Source organism: Xenia sp. Carnegie-2017, unplaced genomic scaffold (assembly GCF_021976095.1).
Source record: "Xenia sp. Carnegie-2017 unplaced genomic scaffold, XeniaSp_v1 HiC_scaffold_22, whole genome shotgun sequence".
In the NCBI taxonomy this organism is placed as follows: Eukaryota; Metazoa; Cnidaria; class Anthozoa; order Malacalcyonacea; family Xeniidae; genus Xenia; species Xenia sp. Carnegie-2017.
This window is the reverse complement of record NW_025813485.1, coordinates 3109944-3133403: the sequence shown is the minus strand read 5'-3', so window position 1 is coordinate 3133403 and position 23460 is coordinate 3109944. Positions and strand designations below refer to the sequence as shown.

At 34.5% G+C, this 23460-nt stretch overlaps 1 protein-coding gene and 1 long non-coding RNA gene across 2 annotated transcripts; both read left to right on the top strand.

The window, feature by feature from the left end:
- Positions 1 to 250: 250 nt before the first annotated feature.
- LOC124446962 lies at positions 251 to 5738 on the top strand. Its single transcript, XM_046997855.1, has 2 exons — positions 251 to 2890; positions 5721 to 5738. The coding sequence occupies exons 1-2, from the start codon at positions 251 to 253 to the stop codon at positions 5736 to 5738; spliced, it is 2658 nt and encodes an 885-aa protein (XP_046853811.1).
- Positions 5739 to 13451: 7713 nt separating this feature from the next.
- LOC124447231 lies at positions 13452 to 13882 on the top strand. The gene is made up of 2 exons (XR_006948665.1): positions 13452 to 13545; positions 13618 to 13882. It is a non-coding gene; the product is annotated as an uncharacterized LOC124447231 (long non-coding RNA).
- Positions 13883 to 23460: the final 9578 nt, after the last annotated feature.

Below are 23460 nucleotides of genomic sequence, written 5' to 3'. Positions count from 1 at the left end.
TTTTTGGGTAAAAATAAGCGAACCATTAATTCGTTTAGGAATAAGTCAGGAGGAAATAGATAGAATAACGAGTGAGGTGTATGGTAATGAAGAATATAAAAGAATTTTGAGAGAATGGGATGAATTAAAGAGTGATATAGAAGTTTTAATATCAGATCACAAACAAATTAAGAATACCTTAAAGGATGTCGGTGCGAATGTTGTGAAAGTGATAGATAAATTAGAATTAGTAGGAGAAGATATTAAAGGAATGAAAGCTTGTGGACATGGACTTACATCAGTTTCAGAAGAAGATGTTTTGACAAAAACCCTTGTTAGTTGTAACTTTGAAAGTGAAATTAGGCATCATTATAAAAAATTTTTGCATGGAACACGAGAATGGGTTTTTAAAGAGTTTTTAGATTGGTTCGAAGACGACAGTTCTCAAAATCGTGCATTTATTATTTCTGCTGTTGCTGGAATGGGAAAGTCTGTAATTGCAGCTACTTTATGTAAACGTTATCCGCAATATTTGACTGCAGTTCATTTCTTTCAACACAACAACAGTCGTTACAATAAAGCCAATGTACTTCTTCAATCTTTATCGATGCAAATAAGTCGTAAGTTTCCTTTTTACAAACAACTTCTTGTAAAAAAACTTTCGGGTCAACTGTGTGAGCCTTTGAATAACATGAATGTGGAAGGATTATTTTCCCTTCTTTTTACTGAGTTGTTTTGTAAAATCTCAGAACTTCCCAAGCGAATGTTAGTTGTGCTGGATGCTCTTGATGAATGTGGTTATCCAGAAAGAGATGACCTTGCTAATTTGATTGCTAATCACTTGTACAAACTTCCGCATTGTTTTCGCTTTGTAATTACCACCAGACCTAACGAAGTTTCTTTGAATAAGTTTGAAAAATTAAATCCACTGTTCATTAACTGCAGAGATAAGCGCAATTTAAACGATATTAATTTTTTGATTGAAGAAAGAATTGGCTCTACTGACAGCATTCTTGGTTTTAAAAATTTTTTGGCAGAAAAGGCTGACGGACTTATGTTGCTTGCATCACTTCTTACCAGTGAAGTCAAAAATCAGGATTTGTTGAAAGGTTCCATACCAAAAGATCTCAATGAATATTACGAAATTTGCTTAACAAGATTAAGTAAGGAATTAAATTCGTTTTATATCAGTAACGAAAAGTTTCAGTCAATTTTAAATGCTCTGGCTGTTGCTAAAGAACCTCTTCCTTGGGAAATGATCGATGACGTTCTTTGTTTGAATTCGAATCGCATATCACTTGGGGTTAGAAAAATTATCTCTTGTCTGTTTGTTACCAATGAAGAAGAATGTGTTTCGTTTTTTCACAAATCTTTAAATGATTGGTTGTTGGATGATAGAAAACATGATTACTCAGTAAAAACTTCTTGTGGTCATCGACTTGTTTTAGAATTTTGTTTAAAATCTTTGGTTAACCTCAAAGCTGAAGGTGTAAACTATGACATCATCAAACATGCGTCAGTGAGGTATTCAGTTAAGCATTGGTTGCTTCATTTACTTGATATTTCTGATAATGACTACATCGTTGAAAATGTTGCTAAATATCTTGTTGACTTGGAAGTTTTAGTTGCTTCTGTGTTGGTTGATGGTCGTGAAATTTTAAACATTTTTTCCTTTTTCAACGCACATGATGTGTACTTTCATATTTCTGAGTATATTCGATTGTTATTTTATGAAGTTTATTCTGTAATGACGCACTCTGTGCTCTCTGATAATGAATTAATTTGTTTGCAATACGTTGCCAACGAAGTCAAAGATCTTTCGTCTCAAGCCACCACAATGCTTCAAACACGTTTCAAAGGCTTACCATATGTAGAGTGCAGAGACACGGGTTTTGTAAAGGCTCGATTACTACGTTTAAATCAAATTTTGATTTCTGTTGATGTTTCACAAAATCATGATTACGTCGTCTGTGGTTATGAAGGATTTATCGTGCAACTTTTTTCTTTGAGAACAAACAGGTGTTTATGGATAAAAAATATTGCTGGTCAGTTAAAGGAATATGAAGAGAAAGACTTTTGCGTTGTCTTTCATCCATTCGAAGATTTGATTTTTGCTTCTCAGCTTGATAAGATATTAGATATTAATGGTAAAATTTCCTCTAGTCCGTTCCATTGTGATGATTCTACTTCTAAGTTCTTTACCAACAAATGTTTTTCTAAGGATAAATACACAATGGTCACTAGTTACAAATATACTTTTACAGTATGGGACGTTAAGAAAGGTGAGAAGAAACGCAGTATTAGATGTAATAAAGTGACCTCACTGTGTTTTTCTAAATCTGGAAGGTATTTGTGTGTTATTAAGAAAGGAAAAGTGCTTCAAATATTTGATGTAGCGAATAATTATGAAACATTCGTTTGTGACGATCATTTACCATGTGCTAAGTACAGTATTTGTTTTATTTTGTTTACTGTTGGTCTTGATTCTTGGTGTTGTGGCCATCCTTATTTTATCGATAAACATTTCATTGTAAATCCCACCGGTGAGAAACTTCCTGACGTAGATCCTGCTTCTCAAACTTCGTTTTTTCCTCTTGATCCTTTTGATGACAACAGATCTAACTTTTCCTTTAAGGGTGCAGAAATGTATTATTTTATTTTGAACAACGACAATGTTCTTTGGTTTAAATACGGATATGACTTTCATCTTATTACAATACCTCGTGTATGTTTAACTACGAGTTGCAGTTTAAGTAACCAAAAATTTTGCTCAAATGGAAAATTTCTGTATCGGAGCAATGAAGAAAATTCAAGGGTAATTATATACAATCTCAACACATTTGACTTTGTTGTCAAGGAACGTTTTGTTAGTGACATGGCTGCCGTAGAAAATGGAGTTATTTTGCTTACGGTAAAAAATATTCCTGAGCTTTGGAATAATGATTTGACAAAACTTGTTTATAGTTTTGATGAACTAAAAAGTACAAACAAAATTTTTAAGGTGAGTGATGTATCATTTGCTTGTCAGAAAACTGATTCTTTTGTGTTTTTTAATGTTGAAAACAAGCGAAAAGAAATATCAGTGAATTTTAATAATTATCGAAATGTGCACGTGTTTGCATGTAGCTCTAAGTATCACGTGTTTTCTAAAGTTGAAGTTAAGGATGAGATAATTTACTGTATGTGGCATGAAGACAAACTTGTTAATGGTTGAGATGACGTAATTAAGGAGGAAATCACCAATTTAATCTCCGATAAAGTCATTGGAAAGCACATGCGTGATATGACTCGCTGTATAACTTACGCTGCTTTTTCACCTTCAGCAGATAATTTATTAGTAAGTTACATGCGTAAGTATGTGAAAGTATTTGATGTTAAAAACATACAAATTATTTATAATTATTTTGAGGTTTCCTTGGATCCAAAGTTTTTCTTTGTTGATGATAGGTATATAATTAGTAATTACTTAGATTTGATTGATTTGAAATATTTTAAGATTGTAGATTTATATCTCTCGTGTATGAATATAATTCCAAGAAATTTTTATTACTGTCGTAAACGCAAACTTGCTTTACTTTTTTCTTCCTTAAAGGTCCCGGTACATTGCGTAAAAATCATTTTGCCACGTGGATAAATTTGATCTTTCCTGATAAAATTTCTCACCATTTTGGATAATGACTATATTATCTTTACGAAAATCTTGTTCTGTTTTTATGCATGATCCCTATCATTGTTGACATTTGAATTACTGTCTTTTTGCGTATGATTTCATGAAACGACCTTTGTCTAAGATTGATTGTTTTGTATAGAGACAGCAGTGTACGATAATGTCAACATTGAGAGAGATCATGTATAAAAGCTTAAGTTAATCAATTAAAGATGAAAATTCAATGGCAATAAAGACAAACCATAAACACAAATGATTTCGTGTCGAAAATAATAATTTTTTCTTGCACAAGAAAATAATTTTATTGACTTTTATCTTATCACACAAACATATAAATGCAAACTATTGTTAGTTATTGTACCATAGGTTATATTTTGTTTATATTTACACCATGTAAGCATATAGTTTTCATGCAAATGTATTCAGTGTAGGATGGTTTTAATATTGCACGTTTTTCCATAGTCTTTTACACCAAAAAAAAGTTGTTACTAATTAAATCAATACTATCTTGCACTGAAATAATTTCTTAATACTTTTTAATTATTGCATTTTGATATACAAAATATCTATGTGTTAATTTGTTAAGAGAGACAAAGACAGCCCAATTGTTTATTTCGGTTATATGAATATTTTCATCTTTATCAATTTAAAAAACGTAAATTTATAATAAAACAATGGTACCTTTAATAATTTTTTCAAGAAAAACTAAAAATTTGGCTGTCTTTCTCACTGACTGTTAAAAAGTAAATCATAAACTCCACAAGAAAATGACTTATGATTGACGTTCATCATAGTGATAAACAATTTAACCATTCAGATGGAACACTCCAAACCATGTGTTACTGTACGAACAGGAAAAGTTAACAAAAGTCAAAGAAAGTTTTGCAATATAGAGAGAAAGAAAACAGACGACAATGTTGTATATGGAAGGATGTTTAATGAGAAGTTTTTAACTTTTAATGAAAAATCAATATCAAGCATTGTTAAAGTTTGAACACTTTTACTTTGTGAATCGATACTTTATGGGAATTATTTTTAACAACATCAACTCAAACATCAGTGGACATACTGCAAGTGCTTTTCCAAAGTTTGATATGTTTATGGCTTGTCTATAAAATTCAACGTCTTCTCTTAATTCAAACGATTATACAAGGAGGAGAAGCTTTATTTCAGGAAGTGACGTAATGAGAGAAATGGCAAATTTATGTACCGTGGTTCTCTGTCGATTTATTGTTGTAATTTGTAACATCACCCTGGTCACGTGTTCATCAAAATGTCATCTGTGGTCATAATTTGAAGATATGAACTTTTTCTTTTTTAAAATGGTGAAGCTGCTTGTTCATTTTGTTCACTTGTTATAAAACTGTAACAAGAAAATTATTATCTCATGTGGACGCTTTGATGTGAACATAACGCATAAGTAATCATGAGAGTGAATAAAAAGAATTTGATTTATTACATTGTGGCTATTTGAGATGGCTAAAAGGATTTATTTGCTGCAACTATAATTGAAGCTGCTTCTCGATGGAAACACACTGTCATTTTGAATACTATCGCACTCAATTGCCTTTGCGCATGCTCTGAAATATATAAATATACATGAATGATACTAGAACATTGGTGATATGATCTAAGATCTAAGCAGCAACATGTCGTGAAAATTCAAGCAAACATCAACTATGGATAGTTGTAGAATGAAAGTGATCAGTTTAGTTCATATGAATGGTCAACAAATCATTCACAACAAAAGTAACTTCAACATCTAAGAACTACATCAAATTATGAGAATGAAAAACATGGAAAAATTTCAACGTCTTTCTTTCTAAAGATGTCATATTTCTAAATCCACTGTTTTATTTTTATGTAGTGAACAATTTTAGATCATTTAATTTATTTCATTTTGTTGTGTACATATCTACGTATAGTTAATAACTTCCCATAAACGGACATGTACCGTAAGCAGACATTAGGTCGTGGTCTCAAGGATGTCCGTTTACGAGTAGCTTGACTTTATGCAGACTTTTCATTTCTGCACTTTTTCTTTACATTTCTAGATTTTTCTTTTGCTTTTTAGATTTTAAATGCTAAATAAATGAATTGGGATTCATAATTAAACACCATTTTTTAGACTAATAGTAATTTTCCAACTGCCATGTGAACATCACCGGTGCTTTAGAAAAGGTTTGTCTTATTTTGAATTCAAAAATACCAATTTTTAAAATTGGCATTCATTAGTCGTACAATAACTTTCACTCACATTCAGCAACATTATTTGTTGGTAACTGTCATTTTGTAAAGCAAGATGAAAAATAACCGTATTGTATCGAAACAGAACAATTGCAGTTAGTATTTTAAAGACTCGTTGGGATTCATTCATTTAGCACTTATAAAAAATTATTTAGAAAGAAACTTTCTTTTTGCTCAGTGTTTTGTTGAACTTTGTTTTTTAGCACATATTAGCATAGTTTTATTATATTAGTATGTTAATGTAGGAGATAATCATTGTATAAATATGTTTTGTGCAAAATTGTTACAATATATGTGTGTTGATCTATATAGTGTCGTCCCTTAATAAGCTCCAGAAATTTTTGCTCAGTTTTCCGCTTCGTGGCTGTTTTATTCGTTAGTAGTATAGAGACTGCCAGTTCTAGCACACTTCTCAGTTTGAGAAAGAGTATACACAAATCTAAGTGCCCCAGCCCTAGTTCGCGTACGTGGTTCACATAGTAAGCACATAGTAAGCGCATACATCGACACAAAAATCACAAGACAGCCAAGGCCAAACCCTGGACAACGGCAGGAGCCAAAAACGGCCACAGAGAAATTCTCATATAGAATATATGTCTTGACACATCATGAGGCATCATGAAAGAACAAGTGTGCGTGGTTTTTGCCCGGAAAGCTCACCACATGTGGGTGAAGCTCAATGGGTGAATACTGTGGACTTCATATGAGGCGATTAAGGGAAGGCGGGTGACTTCCACAACCATGTCGTAAGTGTGGGGGCGGAACACAGGCAGAAACTATCCTTTGTCAAGCCTGCGGGGCGAATAGGGTGCATTATATGATCGTTTATGCCGAGAAACAAGCAAGAAAGAGTTTTGCTAGAGTACTGGTCGAATTAATTTCAACATTTTGAATTAATTTTGTTTTAGAGATTTATCGCACGTAGGATATAGCACTAAAATTTGCAAAAGTCGAGATGAATACTGTCGAGAGACTTCTGCAACTATATGACCAAGTCGAACGGACACGCGCTGAAAGCCTCCCTTAAGGCTCTTCAACCGCCCACTGACCCGACAACCACGCCAAGAAATGTCACTCCGCCTATCCCCAAACCGCGCAAGCCCACACCTGCCGAGCCTACCGATGATGAGATGGACGCATACATCAATGAGCTTCTGGCTGAATTTAAACCACGACGCCCCACAAGGGCTCCTCCCCCACCAACCACGGAACTTAAGCGGGATGAAACAAAGGCCTTCAGGTGCCGAAGGGACACCCCTCCGAACGCGATTTGATGGCTTTCCTCAAAAGCGCCCAGCCCTACATCAAACGCAAACTCGTCGAGGAGCTATTAGCTCTACGAGGAGTTAAGTTCCAGTTGGCTGTAGAGTTTGAGTTTCGGAAGGATGAAGCAAATGGTACTGAAGTGCTTCAAGCACCAGTGTTCTGGACAAAGCAGATCACGCTGCTACAGGCGCATGAGATTCGGCAAGCCTTACATGAAGCCTTCCCAGCAATCCTGGAGGGATTGTAAAAATTCACTCGGGAAGGGTCTGGGTGGATAGGGGAGCGTGTCAAAACACTCTGGCTTGACATCGCTCACTACCAGCCTTTATGACGAGGCTCATACCTTCCTCTCTCCACCACGGTCAAGAATAAGAATGCAATCGTCAACGTGAAAAACAAAGACGATGACTGCCTCCGCTGGTCTCTAAGGGCTGCGCTGTTTCCTGCAGCTAGAAATCCGCAACGGCCGGGCAAGTATCCCACTAAAGACGGTAGATTGATAGATAGATCATTTTATTTTAACAAGCTTACCATTGTCAACATACAAGTTGATTTCCACATGGGGCATGTGCAATAATGAAAATTACAATAGAATAGTGAACTACTTACATTTTACGATACACATGACACTAAAATGTACATTAAATGAAGTATAGCTAGGTTAGAAAGCTATTTACAATTAGTTGAGTACATATTTGTTTGCGGAAAGTGGGAAGCGATTTTTCTTTGAAAGGTCGCTAGAGAACTAATTTCTTTAAGTTCATTTGGCAATAAGTTCCAGACTTGTGGCCCATTAAATGCGAGACTTTTTTCATGCTATTGGTTCGTGGCTGAGGTAAGCATAGTGTTTTTTTAAAACCGCGAAGTATATAATCATTTGATTCGCTTTTGAATCTAAATAAACTAGTAAGTGATTTTGGACCCAAGTTGTTAAGCAATTTGAACATGAGCTTTGCTTTACTTTTTTTCCTTTAAATATCAAGAGGTTCCCAAACTAAAGCTCTCAAAGCAATTTCGTGATGAACAACATTACTCATGTTTGCGATGATTCTAGCAGCTCGATTTTGAAGTTTTTGTAAGCGTTTGGATTGAGTTTCGCCGAAAACGTCCCATACTTCACAGCAGTAAGTAAAGTAAGGATGTATAAGAGCGTTGTAAATGGAAAGAAGAGTGTCTTTATGGACATAGTCTTTAGCCCGACAAAGAGCTGATATCCCTGAGGCAATCTTCTTACAAATATTGTCAGTATTTTTCTTCCACGACAAGTGCTGATCGAGTGTCACACCAAGAGACTTAGAATCCCAAACTTGTTTTATTGTTTTACCATAATTTCTAATTAGCAGCAATTTTAAAAAACACTTGAGAAAAACGACGATTTTTTTGAGAGCAAACATGTTTCGACATTATCAGAATGCCATCTTCAGTGCAGAATGATTAGTGTTAAGTAATATGATACATAATATGATTTGAGTAAATTAATTACATTGAGTATAAATTTTTAAAATTATATTACGTAAGTTCTAAAAATAAGTATTAAGAATTTATAACAAAAGTATTATTATAAAGTAAATATAGTGTTGTAGTGGTGAACTTGGATATTTAAATCGGGATTAGTTTTATTGATGTGTAGAGCTTCCTTGATTTTGAGTGAGAAAGTCGATTGATCAGTGTCGATGATTTTAAAACAGGAAGGTGAGAATTTGTTTTTACATGAAGGAGAGGCTTGAAGATGTTTGTAGATAGTGGAGTTTTTGTCTGTGTGAGTATGTTCCTTTATCCTGGTAGATAATTGGCGAGAAGTTTCACCAATATAACGGGAATTACATCCCGCACATGAGAATTGATAAACTACCATAGATTTGGAAAGTTCGGGAACTGGGTCTTTAAACGAAAATAAAGATTTTATTTTGAAAGATGTGAAAATAAGTTTAACGTCAATGTCAGTGCAGTAGCGTTTAATGATTTGTGTTAGTTTGCGTTGTGTGTGTCGTGAGTAATCACCTATGTAAGGTAGTTTGAAATAACGTTTATTGTCAGGTTGTTGTATATCGTTAGTGTTAGTTGTGGAGTTAAATGAGTCAGTGCTTTTCTTGTTGTCCAAATAGTGTTGTATAGTGTTGTTGATGAAATGAAAGGAAAAGAATTACGTTGAGAGTGAATATTAGTTTCTTTAAATCACGTTGAAAGCCGATGTCTGTGTTGTTGAGTTTCCGTGCTCTGTCGGTCAGTGTTCGTATCAGTCCAATTTGTAATTTAATGATGTGAAACTAAAAAGTTAGTCAGTAGTCCTGTATATGTTGGTTTGTGGTACGTAGAGGTCATACAGTTTTCATGTGATTTAGTTAGTAAGATGTCAAGAAAGGGTAACTGATTGTCTTGTTCGGTTTCGTATGTAAAGTTTATGCTTTGATGTTGTTTGTTGATGTATTCGTAAAAGAGTAATGCTTCGTCTTTGTTATGAAAAATACAAAAAATGTCGTCAACGTATCTGCGGTAAAATAAAGGTTTGTTGTTGCTGTAGTTATTTAACCAGTTTCGTTCGTGAAAACCCATGAAAATGTTGGCTAGAATGGGTGCCAAGGGTGAGCCCATACTTACCCCGTCAATTTGGTCGTAGTACTTACCGTTAAATAAAAATGAGTCTCGGCCGTAGTGATGTTAAACAATAGTTTTAGTTCTGTTCTGCTCATTTTGAATGTAGGGTTGTTGGTAAAAATTAAATCAGTAGCAATGTCTATGGTTTCGGTCAGTGGTATGTTGGTAAAAGGCTTTCAACGTCAAAAGAAATAAAGAATTTGTCATGTGGAGCGTTAGTGTTAAAAGATAAAAATCATCGATAAAACTAAAAGAATCTTTAGCAAGGTATTAGGGTTGGAGTAAAGAGCTGAGGTATTTGGCTAATTTATAGTTATACGAATTGATTGAAGAATTTATAGGTCTGATAGGAGGTATGTCATTGATATTGTTTAATTTATGAAGTTTAGGTAAACCATATAATCGAGCTGGCTGTGAACCTTTAGGGTACATCTCGAAATGATTTTTCGTCTATAGAGTTTTTTTTCTTTAAGTTACGTAGCAGTCGTTGTAACTTTGCTTCACGGGAAATTGTAGGATCATGATCGAGTGGTTTGAACTTAGATAAATTGTTAATTGTAGTGAGGCAAGAGTTAATGTATACCTGACGATCCATAATGCTTACACTATTGCCTTTGTCAGGTTTAAGAACAATGATTTTGTCATTATTACGGATGTTCCTTAGAATTTTATGTTTCTTCAGGTCTTTAGGAGTTGGATGGTAGGAAGTTACGTACGTGTGTGCCAAGTGACCAAGTTCCGTTTTTAGTATTGAATAGTCCTCTTGTTTGATAAGTTTATTTCTTAATGAATAGTGGATACGTTCGAATGTTGCCAGAATGTCGGAGGAGTGGATTTTTGGAGGTTTGATGCTAAAGTTGAGACCGTTTATTAGAGCGTTAAGTTCATCTTCACTTAGCTTTACAGATGATAGGTTGGTGACAGTGTCTTTATGAGTGAATGGTATAGCCTTGTTTTTCGTCAAATTATTTAGTTTCTTACGGTGTGTCGAAAATATTTTGTTTAGTTGTTTGTCGACATTCTTTTTGAGGGCTTTATTCAAGATATGCCAGTCAATTGGGTTAAGAAAGCTTTTGATTTCTTCTGTTTTGTTCGTCAGGTCCCTATCGAGTGTCCGTAGTTCTTTAGATCTCTTCGTTATCGTAGTTCGTAGTAAACGCTTTCGAATGTGGTATGTATCTCGATTGTCAACATTAGGCAGTGGAAAACACAGGAACTTTGGAAAAACTCCAAGTGAATTGCAATCTTTAAGGAAGGCGATATCAAGTTCAGCCTTGCGTTTCTTAGTTGTAAACTTTTCATAATTTCAAAAATCCGATGTATTACCAACAACCCTACATTCAAATTTTTACCAACAACCCTACATTCAAAATGAGCAGAACAGAACTAAAACTATTGTTTAACATCACTACGGCCGAGACTCATTTTTTATTTAACGGTAAGTACTACGACCAAATTGACGGGGTAAGTATGGGCTCACCCTTGGCACTCATTCTAGCCAACATTTTCATGGGTTTTCACGAACGAAACTGGTTAAATAACTACAGCAACAACAAACCTTTATTTTACCGCAGATACGTTGCCGACATTTTTTGTATTTTTCATAACAAAGACGAAGCATTACTCTTTTACGAATACATCAACAAATAACATCAAAGCATAAACTTTACATACGAAACCGAACAAGACAATCAGTTACCCTTTCTTGACATCTTACTAACTAAATCACATGAAAACTGTATGACATCTACGTACAACAAACCAACATATACAGGACTACTGACTAACTTTTTTAGTTTCACACCATTAAATTACAAAATTGGACTGATACGAACACTGACCGACAGAGCACGGAAACTCAACAACACAGACATCGGCTTTCAACGTGATTTAAAGAAACTAATATTCACTCTCCAACGTAATTCTTTTCCTTTTCATTTCATCAACAACACTATACAACACTATTTGGACAACAAGAAAGCACTGACTCATCTAACTCCACAACTAACACTAACGATATACAACAACCTGACAATAAACGTTATTTCAAACTACCTTACATAGGTGATTACTCACGACACACACAACGCAAACTCACACAAATCATTAAACGCTACTGCACTGACATTGACGTTAAACTTATTTTCACATCTTTCAAAATAAAATCTTTATTTTCGTTTAAAGACCCACTTCCCGAACTTTCCAAATCTATGGTAGTTTATCAATTTTCATGTGCGGGATGTAATTCCCGTTATATTGGTGAAACTTCTCGCCAATTATCTACCAGGATAAAGGAACATACTCACACAGACAAAAATTCCACTATCTACAAACATCTTCAAGCCTCTCCTTCATGTAAAAACAAATTCTCACCTTCCTGTTTTAAAATCATCGACACTGATCAATCCATTTTCTCACTCAAAATTAAGAGAGCTCTACACATTAATAAAACTAGTCCCGATTTAAATATCCAAGTTCACCACTACAACACTATATTTACTTTATAATAATACTTTGGTTATAAATTCTTAATACTTATTTTTAGAACTTACGTTATAGTTATTAATACTTAATACTAATTGTAATTAATTTACTCATATCATATTATGTATCATATTACTTAACACTAATCATTCTGCACTGAAGATGGCATTCGAAACATGTTTGCTCTCAAAAAAATCGTCGTTTTTCTCAAGTGTTTTTTTAGAAGAGTTTGTTTTGATCTTTCACACTATATCTCATACATACACCTTCAATGTATCACAACCCGTTTTGGCTCCCTCATTCATTGTGTTGTATAATCATCCTTACTTAAGAGATGACGAACTTTTGGTTCCATCAAAATAATTTACTTCTATATTTTATTGCATGAAAAAAAGAGTTAAAGTAATATGTACTAATTACAAAACACGATCGCATTTTGTACTTAATCATTTACAAATAAATTCAAATATATAAAGATTTATCTTACGTAACGTGAATTTTTCTCACTTCATCAAGAAATTACAAAGTGTAAGTTTAATAAACAGTATTTAAGTAAAACACAGCATGTTGTGCGTCCAAAAATGCCGATTGATTAACGAAACGATTTTTACCTTCAATGGTTTATAAATAGGCATACTTTAAAAGTTGATTTTCCGATTTGAATGGCTTGCAGAATTCCAAATATAAATCACACGACTTAATTCATGCACATCATTAGTCTCATAAAAATTAGTTTAGAAAAATGCATCAGTGAGACATGGTGATCAGACATTGAAATTTCAAAATAGGTTGACTTTTATAAAGGTCTTTTTGATACATCCTGTTTTTGTAACTTTTTGGGAACACCACGTATTATGTATATATGTACGCAAAGAATGATTCAAATGGTGAGATCATCTGCTACAATTAAATTTTTCACACGTTGAATCTTGTCAATATTCTTGCATTAAAAATGTAGTAAACAGATACATCAATACTAATGACTTAATAGTTTAATATGTAATTATAATTAATAAGAATCGGATATGTTGACAGGAGCTATATTAAGGGATGAAAGCTAGTAAGAAAACGACAAAGGAAAGTAGATAGAACTTAAAGGTGTTGATGTTACTTAGATTGAAATTAAAAGACATTACAAAAAATACGACAATCTTGAAGGAAAAGTAACATATCGTAATCACGTGAAATTCTTTTTCATGTTAAGCGAAAGATAACCCAACATGAACTGTGGTATAAATAATAGTAAAGTTCATACATCTGAATATCTTGAAGCACTTTATGATATTATGGCAAAGAATGAAATCAAGGTGAAACACACTCCCAATCAAAGTGAACAGTAAATATGACGCTGTGTGTCTCTTTTTGAATTTTTTATTTAGAATGCCACTGCGTGAGTCTGGGCAAAGTTGCTGTAGTGAGCCCGCAATCAAAGAAAATGCCCTTAGCCAATCATTAGATTGGAGTTGGGATTAGGCAGTGGTCTCTTTCGTTACGTTCCTTTTCCGCTAACTTTGTATCCAAATATAACGTATTTCGTATTTATGGTAGGATCTTGTGAAGAGTTTAGGATCAAAGCTTAGATGATTATTTTGTACAGAGGGCTAGAGGAGGGGAGGGGAGGGAGGTGGATCTTTTGAATAGAGATTGAAGAGAAGACCTGGAATGTAGTCACTAGGCTGATTTGGTATTTGAGAAAAACAGGAAAAAATATGAAAAACCTATTTTTATTTAAATATAAACAACACACAAGGCTGTAAAGACCTTTGTGATGGAGGTTTTTAAAAAAAATGGCTTGGAAATGTAGTCCTGTGTTTTGGATGGAGCATCTGCACATTGACTTAGAGTGGATGTAGTAATGATGTGTAATAACGATGTTTGGGATGTAGAGTTAGATGAAGAGCTTAGAATGTAGATGTGAGCACTTAAGGATAAAAGGTTAGGCTAATCTTTTCAATGGACCTCATACATTTGATGTCTATTCGAAATTAACAAGTCATTTTGTTATACAAAGAAATGGCTACTTGCTACAAACAGCACCTTTTTCTGAGGGTTTGCAGTGAGTCAAGAACAGGTCAGTCTGCATCTAGTCTAAAATAAATAGTGAAGTCTGAAACTACTGTCATATGCCCATACCTGTTGTACAGCTCTATGCAAATTGCAGTATTAAGTGGCTTGCTCCTGCGTATGCCTTACTGTCACATCTGCTTGAAAAATTGCATAAATTGTACTGCTTTATTCAAGCTGATGGGCATAAAATATTCTATTTTGTGGGACCACCAGGCCAATAAATAATTTTTATCAAAAAAACGTCTCGTGGGAATTATCACTTATCCAATACAAAGGAAATCATTTGTATCAATCAATGGGGACATAGCTAGACAGAGAGCCAGGCCCCTTGAAAAAATTCTTGCATCTACTAAATTGTATTGTTTTATTTACATTCATTACAACGACGGTTGTGGCTCCCCTTCCTTTTTATCTCCTCCCCCTTGAGAGAAAATCCTGGCTACTGCAATAATATATCACTGCGGTTAAATAATATAGATGAAGGAATGACTAAGAAGAACTGCAAAGATGACTTCATCTTACTAAGTTCCGACTTTCCAGGCTGCTTTCGAGACTGCGGAGTAGGTCGAGATGTCTGTCTGACATTGTGCATGTATAAAATTGAAGCTTGTGTATTTAGTTTCTTTTCCTTCCTTATAACCCTACTTATAAGAATTCTATAATTTTTCAGTACTTATAACCAATTTTTTCTGCGCCAACCTCAAATATTTTTTGGACATGATCCACGAAAACCTCTTCATCTCCAAACTAAAACCTTCACTTAACACCCAAGGCAGCTCCATCCCTCTTAAGCTTTTCTAGTCTCAACACCTCAACCTAACTATACATCACATCAAACTTACACATCCATAGTAATCTAATACCTCTAACTATATAAATAACTATATTTTTTCCAACAATTCGTTGTTAACTTCCTTATTAGTCTGAAGATGTCTTGAGTCAAGACGAAACGTCACTATTTTAATAAATTTCACAAAACCAAATTGCTTATGGCTATGTTCAAAATAATATGTTGGGCTGTAATATTTATTTTAAGAATCCGTTTCCCACCTGGCACCTCACTGGCAACAATATGAATAATTTCTTATGTACATAAAAGAAAAAACATGCTCAGAAAAAGTTGTGATCTTTTATAAAAACAAGACTATAATTTCCCGTAATATTTCAATTACGGCAATACTAGAAAGCCATAGTTTCTTCACTTACAAAAATCAACACAGAAAAGAATATTTTGCCTTATATGAAGACCATGTGAGGCTTACCCATAATTTTCAAGAAATTTTATGCAATCAATCTACAAGCTTTCTCAAATTTTCGTGCATTCTTTTGCAAAAGCAAAATGTTTCTATAGTTGCGTAAAGACATTTTGAATTGAAGAACTGTTAAGCCGACCGGTGCTTTGTACCCACTTTTGTACCCACTCTATCTGCTAATTTTCAGTCTCGGATTTCAGAAAAGCAATTTGTCGTGCATTCATAATCGACACGAATACTTTTTGGCATCTTCCATTAAAAATAATTTTCTGAATCATATTGGTGACTACGTTATGCAACGTGTTGAAATGAAGAATTAGACGTTTAATTCATATGTGGTGAGTAAAATTGTATTACACATTAATTTTGAAACGATATTGTTAGCCACTCTACTTTTGTATCAAAGTTCTTCGGTTTGGCTAAATTGTGTAATACCAGGTACGCGGATACGCATTGAGCATTCTATAATGCCATATTAAATTTATTATGGGATGATTCCAAGTTCCGAGACAATAGAAATCAATGTCAACTCTTTCCCGGCGGACACGATAAACGTGGGACATAGCTATGTCCACATTGAGTTTATTGTCTATTAATTTCATTGTATACAACGTATAAAGACAAATTTACTTGTGATATTTAGCTAATGCATTTTGTATCAATTGCTCATCATTAGAGCACATTGGATATTCAATTACACGCATTGACTTATCAATAGCGCAGTAGAATATTTTTTAACACGAATGAACAATCAAGAGCACAAGTCGACTATCAATAACATTTATTTATGCCGCATAGCATAAAAATCAGGAATATTCAACTTGCTTTAACGTGCATTCAATCAAACGAAAGAAAGATCATTTATAAAAAGCAGACAATCAAATAAGCATGTATACACAACATTTGCTCATCATTAGAGCACATTGGACATTTAATTGCACGCTTTGACTGATCAGTAGAGCTATAGAATATTCATTACACGAAGGAGCAATATAGAGCACTAGTCGACAATCAATAACATTTATTAATGCTGCATTAAATCTAGAATGTTTGAGTATAGCATTCACGTGCATTGAGTAAAATCAAATGAAGGATCATCATGATAAAGCAGGCATTCAAATAAACATGTATATGCTTTGTACGAAAGACGTCTTTCCCAACAGAAATAATGTGCACATCAAGTCTGATTACAAAAATTAAACATTTTGAGAAAAAGTACTACGAAATATTTGGCGTTTGCATGACGTGTATACATGACATGTGGAAATTCTTTTTAGTTTTCGGTAGTATCTCTCACGGTAATGCCACAGTATAGAGAACATACAGTAGAGCCACTCCATTGAATTTTTCGTCCCACGCATATCGTATTATGCATGGGATTACCATATTGGCAGCCAGTCAATTGCATTGTGTGACCAATAGGATTGACGATATGGCAAACGGCAGCTTGTAAACTAATTAAATATACAGCAGCCGGTTGAATGGCGAAGTAGCCCTACTCAGAGCCCTCTATTTGAAAGAGTTGGGATAACAGTCTGGGGCGAGCGCAGAGCCGCCATTTTCGTTTCTACTTGCAATATAAACTTATAATGAAACTGTGTGAAATCGGCTAAATGAGCAAAAGAATGAAGCAATTTCGCCTTTTTTAATGGAAATTTTAAATATATCGGACTCCACAATGAAGCTTTTGGCGTTTTCGTGAATAATTACTGCAAACCAAACTCAATTTTATTGATTGAGCTAAATTTGCGGTTGACTGGTTCGTGCTTTTATCGTGCTTTGAAACTAATCTTGACCCACTTCTAAGCGTTTTTACGTATTTCAACGTATCTTCCGGTAGTTTTCAACAGCAGCACCAAGATATTTGTTTTCATTGCTTATAATTTACCAGCAATAAAGTCCATACTCGACATTTCGTTTGCATATTCTTGGTCAGGAAAACACGTTACTACACATACATAGGTTCAGATCTGAATCAATGCTTTGGCAGGTATAGGGTAAGTTTAAAATAAATCACTGCAGCTCATTTTTGACTATATCTACATTTCGAGCATGTGCAACTCTCGACCTTCGGTCTCGGGCTTGCACAGATCTACTCTCGAGTTCTCCCAAAGGTCTCCTCGGTTTGCATAAGCCTGTGCGAACACAATAAAAATCTTTTATTTGTTAAATATAGATGCATACTTTATGTAGTTTCTGCGCCAATGGTAGACGATAATTCATCGTCATTAAAATACGTTTTTTTCTTTATTGGTCGATGTAGAGTGTTTCAAATAGTTTGTACAAGCTGTATATCTAATTTATATTATAAAAGATGAATTCTCAGCAGTATATTATTTTACTGGATAGTTAATCATAAGCGTAAATTTGGACTTTATTGTCATTGCTTTCGATCGGTTGTCTGCTTCTCTAACGGCTCAGGTGTACCAGCAAAAGCAATGATCCGATGCATTTCTCGTCAATATTCTTTGCTATTTGACTTGCACTTTCTAATTACAGTCGAAACAAAAATCCACAAAAAGTGCAGAACAAGCGATCGAGGTAGAGAAAGCCTCAAAGTTTGTCAAGGTTATTTAATACTTACCTTCTGAAGTTATTCATTTCCCCTGTCCTTGCCACTTATTTTCTTTGTTAGGAAACAAATGAATTGATATTTCTTCATTTATTGAGTAATTGGCGCAAGTAACTTGATTAGGTCGGCCAGTAACACAACTTTTTCCATCGCATTTTTTGTATCGATTACTAGTGAAATACGCCATGATGATTCGATGTGCTCAACTATTTACGTCACACCCAGCCTTGTACCCAGGCGCTTTGATATTTTGCTTTGAAATATTTAATACTGTAGTTGCGCGGGACGACAGGCGTGAGCAAAAAATGGGAAATCGCTTCCACACGTAATCGGCTTGTTACAGTCACGCAAATGCGTGATGCCCACGCACGCCATGTGAAGCCCCTGGGTACGAGGCTGCGTTACACCCTCTGGTCACACCCGTTAACATACCAACAAATAGTTCGCAAAAATATGGCTGAAAATCGCAACTTTGAACGTTAATAAAATCACTTCTGGAAATCAGATTTGAATTATAATTGCAGAAATGGAATCCCAAAAAACTAGTCTTTTAATTCAGCTACTAAAAAGGGAGAGGGGCTAAAATTCGTAATATAAACACTTTAACATATTGAACATCTTTTTTAATCAATTAAAAGCTTTAATCTAAGTAAGATGAGGTTCCACTTTTATTTTTTTCATGTTTAACTTAAATCTTATGTTTTGGCACTTTATCTTAATGTTACCCTGTTAAACTTTTTTGCTGATGAGCAGTCCTTTTTGACTGCATGTATACAATGAATCAGTGGTGTACAATGAAATATTTTATAATTAAGTAATACAATAATTCAGGGAGCAACTCTACCCTTGCAAAATCTAACGTTGAACTTGTTCACTACAGTATCCAAATCCATGCAGTTCACTACCTTGATCACAATAAATTTTTAACATCATTAGCTGTCCAGATGCTTGATGGTGATTTATCACAGGCAGTAGCCGTTATACGTGTAAAACTTTCAAAATCTTATGCTCATTGCTGATTCAAAACTCAAAATTCTAAAGTTGAGTTTTCAAAAAACAACCGACAGAAAACCAATTGCGGGCGAGCGTTGAGGCCTTTACATATGGAAATTTATCTCATGTCACATTTGCATATCTGTTCTCTAATGGACATTCAAAAGCAATCAATTCACAAAAAATAATTTTTTTTTTTTAATTTGATGTCGGATAGCTGGCGTGCATGACGATTAGTGTCAATGCTAAATGCTGACATTACTACAAACCATTGAACTGCACAACAGTTTTATTGCTCTTTCTAAAAGGCTATTCAAGTTTTTGGGTGCCTGGAGCATTGCAATATTATACAGTTGTTATCGCCAATACCTTTATTTAACATTTCAAAACTTTAGATAAAAACGGTCTCCCCATCCTCGATACTTTTTGTGTATTAGAGCCCATTCCCTCATGATTCACGCCTCCCTTAACTTAAACAAACTTCCGCGACTTATATGTGATTTAAACACGTTTTAATCGGCGTCTGCCTTTTTTGTCACAGAGTCAGAAGTAGAGTTTAGAACCGTTTTCAAAATTTAAATCGCCGAAACTATGGAAATATTTTAAAAAGTAAATCTTTCACAGCTAAAAACAGTGACGTACTCCGTACAAAACTTTGATGATTGTTCAATAGAAAATCTTCTTTAAAAATGCCTAAAGATCTTTATCCTTGGTTAGCATAGTCAATTATAAAAGAGCATTGTAGAAGTATCACAAAAATGGGCAATTAATTTGTTAGGGTTTTTTAAGGGGGGGGAGCTTAGTCAGGGGCGAAACTAGAATGCTAGTAGGGGGGGGGGGTTAATATTCATATATTCATCGCTGCCCTGCTGGTTTCTTTTGGAATTAACATCACAAACGAAAGAAATCAGCTGGGAAGAGGTGAATATATGAATATATACCCCCCAACTAACGTTCTAGTTTCACCCCGGTGCTCAGTCTGCCAATTTTACGTTTACCAAAAGTCGGGAGGAGTTTAACCATACTCGCCCGGGTTTCCGCCGCCCTATGGAATCACTACGTCGACAACTGCCATGTTGGAGGTAATGTTTAGTATCAGAGATTATATAATATGTGCACGCATTGCTTTTAACTTCCTTCAAAACCAGCAAATTTTTCTGCGGAACAATCATATAGTCCAGTTTTGAACGGAACACATCATCGTAATTAAAAACTCTGTCAGTTTGTAGTGAAAGACAATTATTCTTACGCTAAAAATTGGTCTTTTGTAAGGAAAACTGTTTTTTTTACCATTGAAGTAGTTAAATTACGCGACAAAGCCCACTTGTTCTGTGAAATCATTGTGCATTTCATAAATATACTAGCTTCATGTTTAGATATTTGACTCGTATATTTTTTCATGCATACAGCCTTTTTGCTTACTTTGTACATGCCATGATGAAATTTAGATTTGCAACAAAGGAACGAATGAATAACAATAAAGCCTTCATAGTTGCTCGATCACAAAAATCAAGTACTTTACTTCATTATTCTATATACTTCATGTTTTAATACTGTTAACATGATACAATATAACATAAAGTATTTCCTTTGTTAAAGTTAATGTTAATTTAGTTCATTATATATAGATCAGTGGACACGTGACAATCGAACGATTTTACATACATCCTGTATATATATTTTTGTTGTTCTTAGTAGAAAAAGATTATTGTGAAATCAATACTAATCTTAGAATAAAGTTCATAATCTAACAGGTTATGGGCCCAGAAATAGTTCAGTAATAGTAAAGAAATAGTCCAAGACCGTATTTATGGATTGTCAATAAAGTGGCTTGTGTTCGATGGAACAGCCGAGAACTATCCGGCATGGAGCACAAAGTTACTGCATATATGCAAGCGAAAGGTTTGTACAAAGCACTCATTGGGAGAGAAGTCATACCTCAAGAAGTTACGCCGTTAACAGTCGACGCTACAAGTGAACAAAGGGCAGAATGGGAAACAAAAGTACAAGAAAGAAATCAACAAATTGATGAAATTAAAGAAAGGAGCAACACGGTATGGTGTCATATTGCATCAGCTCTTGACAACAACAGTCTTTAATACATACGACATGACTGCCTGTCGCCAGATGGTGTCGGAGATGGAGTAAAAGCGTGGCGTCTACTGCAACAAAGATTTTCTAACGTAGAAAAACCAACTGTAGTAAGTCTAGATCGACAAATATCTCGATTGCAATTAGGTGAAAGTGAAAAGTTATCCGAATACTTTATACGATCACAAGAATTAATGTCTCGACTCACTGAAGCCGGAGAAAATATATCAGAAACATTATTTAATGCTCTAGTCATTAATGGACTTCCAGAAAAATTTGAACACTTCGTGGTTCAAGAAAGTTTTAATCCAGCAGCTAACTTCTCATAACTGAGAACTCGGCTACAAAACTATGAGGATAGTCGGATTCAAAGAACGCAAGAAGAAGATAGCGCAATAGCAATGCATTCTGGAAATGCATCAGACAAAAACAAAGCCCCAATGATGCAAAAAGGAACTTGTTATGTTTGTGGACTCCCTGGTCATTTTGCCAAGCAATGTAGTAAAAGAAGTTCTGCTTTCTGTTCAAAGTGCAAGAAAAGGGGACATCTATCAAAAGCATGTAGGAGTCAGAGTAAAACCAAATAACCTTCAACAAGAAGACCAAATTCATTCTCATCATACTCTCAATGCATGAACAGTGGCACTGGAATAAATAGTGACAATAGAAGATTGAATTATATCATCATTGATACTGGTTGCACAGATCATATCATTACTGAAAAGGAACTATTCGACAACTTAAAACCATGCAATATCAAAAATGATAAAATTCCAAAGGAAAAATTAACATTTATGGAAGGTATTGGTGTCGTACCAGTAAAGCTTCTATTGAAAAATGGACAAGAAGTAGAGATGGTACAGCGAAATGTCCTTTATGTGCCAAATTATGAAGTAAACCTACTCTCCGTCAACCGAGCTGTCAAATTTCAACATAAGTTCGTATTCAAAAGAGTGAAGCAAAGTTGATGTTAAAGCATGGTCCAGAAATTGCTCTAAACAAAAATGCTGGTTTATTTAATCTGGAGATCATATTCCAAAGATCCAGCTCCTGTAATTTCATTAAAAGCAACCAGAATAAAAGAGAAATCAAAGGATATTTTCGACTGTGGCATCAACGTCTCGGACATTTGAACAAAAATGATGTCAAATGATGGGAAGACAAATTAAAGAAAGTGTGTGAAACGTGCACTTGGAAAGCAATCATGCAAACCTGTACTTAAAGAAGCTCACAATAAGTCCCAGAAACCACGCGAACTGGTATACACAGATATTCTTGGTCCATTTGAAGTGCCTAGCCTTAGTGGATGCAGATATGCAATTACCTTTGTGGACGTATACTCGAAGTATGCAGTCGTTAAATTCATGAGCATGAAATCACAAGCATTCAAAAAATTTAAAGAGTACGTAGCAGAATCAGGATTACCTCGAAAATTGAGAAGCGATAGTGGAGCAGAATATACATCGAAGCAATTCAAAGCTTACTGTTTAGAATCAAAAATAAAGCAGAAATTTACGGTACCCGAATTTAGTTAGCATATAAGCTCTTTTCCAAAGACGTTATTGAAATATTGTTTTCCTCCCTGAAAAAGTGACCCTATGTCTCAAGTTGCAGGTTAAATGTAGCGGTTAAAATGAAGTAGAATTGCACTTTTAAAAGTAGATGTTCGTAGAAAAAGTTTTCTGTTGAGTTCTCAGGGATTCTTTTTTTCTGTATATGCACACTTGAATGTGAATTATGTTCTCTAGGAATCAGCGTTCTCTGCTGTTAACACTAAAATATATTCTTAGCGATGAAAATTCATCACTTGCGTTTGTTATGCACATAAACCCGTTCACACGACCCGATTTGTCGTATCTGATTGTTTCGGTCCCGACTTTAATTTGGTTACATGCTCAGACGGTCGGTTAATTTTTTTGATATTTATGTTCGTTTAGATATTTTTATTTGTGTTATCCAGAAGATTTATCGATATATTTTTTGCATTTTGTTCTTGTTCAAATCTATGTAATTTGACTAGTCAGTTTTCTTTGATCTTGTTTGATGAAAATGAAACAAGCTCTATTTTCATACGATTTTTTAGATGGACAAATGAGACTCACTTTTTTGTGTTCCCAAGATCCGTTTTCTAGGATCCGAAAATTTGTCAGTAAACTATGCAATAAACTAACTGTTGCACAAAATTTAATCGTTTTCAAGTAACAAACAATGACATCGATTTCATTAAAGTTGAAGTACATAAATGC

Bases quoted from the DNA above. Each gene is read 5' to 3' on its own strand.
- LOC124446962 (XM_046997855.1), top strand. From the start codon at position 251: ATGAAAGCTTGTGGACATGGACTTACATCAGTTTCAGAAGAAGATGTT.